At 51.9% G+C, this 2518-nt stretch overlaps 1 protein-coding gene across 1 annotated transcript; it reads left to right on the plus strand.

Moving 5' to 3' along the window:
- The first annotated feature begins 704 nt into the window (after nt 1-704).
- nanos1 (nanos homolog 1) lies at nt 705-2146 on the plus strand. The gene has a single exon (XM_068715258.1). The coding sequence runs from the start codon at nt 983-985 to the stop codon at nt 1691-1693; it is 711 nt and encodes a 236-aa protein (XP_068571359.1). The 5' UTR covers nt 705-982; the 3' UTR covers nt 1694-2146.
- Nucleotides 2147-2518: the final 372 nt, after the last annotated feature.

A 2518-nucleotide genomic window follows, 5' to 3' on the forward strand; every position in this document is an offset into this window, starting at 1 on the left:
CGGCGGCCATCGTTACTGTAGGTTCTGTTTGTCTCCTTCATTCAGGGGGAGGAGAGACGTGGGAGGAAGGGGTCTCTCATGTGAATGAACTGACCTGTGTTTGCACTATGCTGCCCCCTGTTGAAGAGCAGCTCTGCATGTTGTGTTGACATCAGGACTGATGTGGACTGATGTGGACTGATGTGGTGTTTGGTCTGGATCTCATGAGCCTTTAAAACCCAGACTGACTGTGTGTCACACTGAGGTGTCCTTAAGAGTCGTTTACTCTGGAGGAAAACAGACTTCTTATTCACAATATGTTCCACATGTAAGTTATATTTAATGACCATCATAAGCTGCTGGTTATTTCAATAGTTGAACGTCTTCAGCTTGAGGAAACACGAGGGTCTGGTTCACAGGTTCGGGTCCTGGATGCTCCAGCACAGACCGTGACGGAGGGAGAGGATGGAGGAACAAAGGGCCGCTGCCGCTGCTGGCACACAACGGGTTAACGTGTGCGAGCGTCCGAGTAGGCTGACGGTATTCACGCGCAATGATTAACGATATTGATTCACGAAACATGCGGGATTGTGATGCGTTAGCACCACGAGGGAACAAAGAGCCGAGCCCTCCTCTAATTGACATCACGTGATTAACAGTCAGAGCGGAACTGTCGCTCTGCTCCCCAATCATTAACTATTCACAACTTTGATTTCATGGAAATACCAGAATCTCCAGAAACGCCCGCGTGATGATCGCGGTCTGAAGCAGAGTGTGTGTGTGTGCGCGCTGCTGAGGAGAGGGACCGCTTCAGACCTGATCCCTAACTTGGTTTGTGGAGGGGGAGCGCCCCGCCCTCCCGGTCCTTATAACCACAAAGCCTGTTTGCAGGACGCACAAACACAACAGGAACACTGGAGACCACGTCGCCGTGCACGAACCGGTCCTGGAGACGAACCCTGGCTACAAAGACCTCGCGGATTACTCCGGCTGCTTCACCCTCATGACCGCGAGCGAACGACCAGACGCGGCCATGGATTTTCTCAATCACAACTATTTGAACGCGCGCAGCCCCTACGACTACACTTTCAATTTCTGGAACGACTATCTCGGGCTGACGACGTTGGTCACGAAGAACAATAAGCTCAGCATGCCCCAGAACCCGAACTCCATCACCGAGTCCCTCAAAGCGACCCTGGGCTTGGACGATTCCCCGCCGTGTCCGTGCGTAATCGCGGGCGGCGTCGGGGAGAGCGGACACCTGGACTGCTGCTGCCCGTCCGGGAGCCCCCCGCCGGCCTCCATCCTGGACTTGAAAGAGCGTTTCTCGATACTGAGCCCCTTCCAGAACCAGCTCGGCGTGCAGCTGCCGGAGCGAGAGGCGGGCTTCGGCGGGAGCTTCGCCGGGTTCGACCTGTTCGGCATGGAGAGGAAGATGCGCAAGCCCGCCTCCAGGAGCAAGCAGGAGCCCAAAATCTGCGTCTTCTGCCGAAACAACGGGGCGCCCGAGGAGGTGTACGGCTCCCACGTCCTGAAGACTCCGGACGGCAGGGTCGTGTGCCCGATCCTGAGGGCTTACACCTGCCCCCTGTGCAGCGCCAACGGGGACAATGCCCACACGATCAAGTACTGTCCCCTGTCCAAAGACCAGCCGTCCCAGAGACCCCTGAAGGGCGGCAGGGCGGTGGGCGGTAAGAGGATGAAGATCTTCTAGACAGACAGACTACAGAGTACATGGATTGCACTGAACTATTTCCAGATGACTGTTTTGATTTTGATTTCATAAACGTATTGATTTGATCCTCTCTCTAAGATCTCTTATATTTTTATAGTTATTTTATCGACATAGAACGACGTTATGCTTTATACATTGGATTTATTTTTCTTGCTAGTGTCTAGTCATTTGAGCGTGTGCATATACAAACGTGTATCAATAATCACACAGTGTGAGGACATTTGGAGAGTCGGTCATGTAAACACACTGACGTGGCAGAGAGGGATGAATGTCATATTTCTAAGTATTTTTGTACGCTGAGCGAAGCTCGCTGCGATTTCCTTTCTCGTCTTAGAAAACCAAAGTTATGTTTCCATTAAAGGATCCAGAATGTGTCATCGAGTTGCTCGTGAGGAGCTCTTCGGTCCCATCTGCCTAAAAAAAACAACAAAACTCCACAACATATTCTCCAACTTGCTCAAAAAGTTGACGTTCAATCTGCGAGGCAGGAATGGGAGAAGAGACAATGTGGCCTCTGTGCAGGACTCTGTTCTCTGGGGGACTTTATAATCAATTGTTGCCAAGCCAAACTGTCCTCCGGTCCTGTGTCACGAGGACATCCTCCGACTCCACAAGCGGTCATAATCCAGAGACACTAGCCCGTTTCTTTATGTTTACATTCCCAAATAAGTGCGACACACTGGATTTCCTTCTCTCCGTCGGCTCTCTTTCTTCACAGCGGTTAGTTCAGTGGTTTGTTTTGGTGTTGGTTTGGTCTCCACCGGACGGTCTCAAGCTGCTCTGAGTCTGTCCTCTGAGCGTGGA

The sequence above is a fragment of the Cebidichthys violaceus genome, unplaced genomic scaffold (assembly GCF_023349555.1).
Source record: "Cebidichthys violaceus isolate CVI_PGR_0920_01 unplaced genomic scaffold, fCebVio1.0.p SCAF_2, whole genome shotgun sequence".
In the NCBI taxonomy this organism is placed as follows: domain Eukaryota; kingdom Metazoa; phylum Chordata; class Actinopteri; order Perciformes; family Stichaeidae; genus Cebidichthys; species Cebidichthys violaceus.

What these genes read in the sequence shown, in the direction of transcription:
- nanos1 (XM_068715258.1), top strand. Translation starts at nt 983, where the DNA reads ATGACCGCGAGCGAACGACCAGACGCGGCCATGGATTTTCTCAATCAC.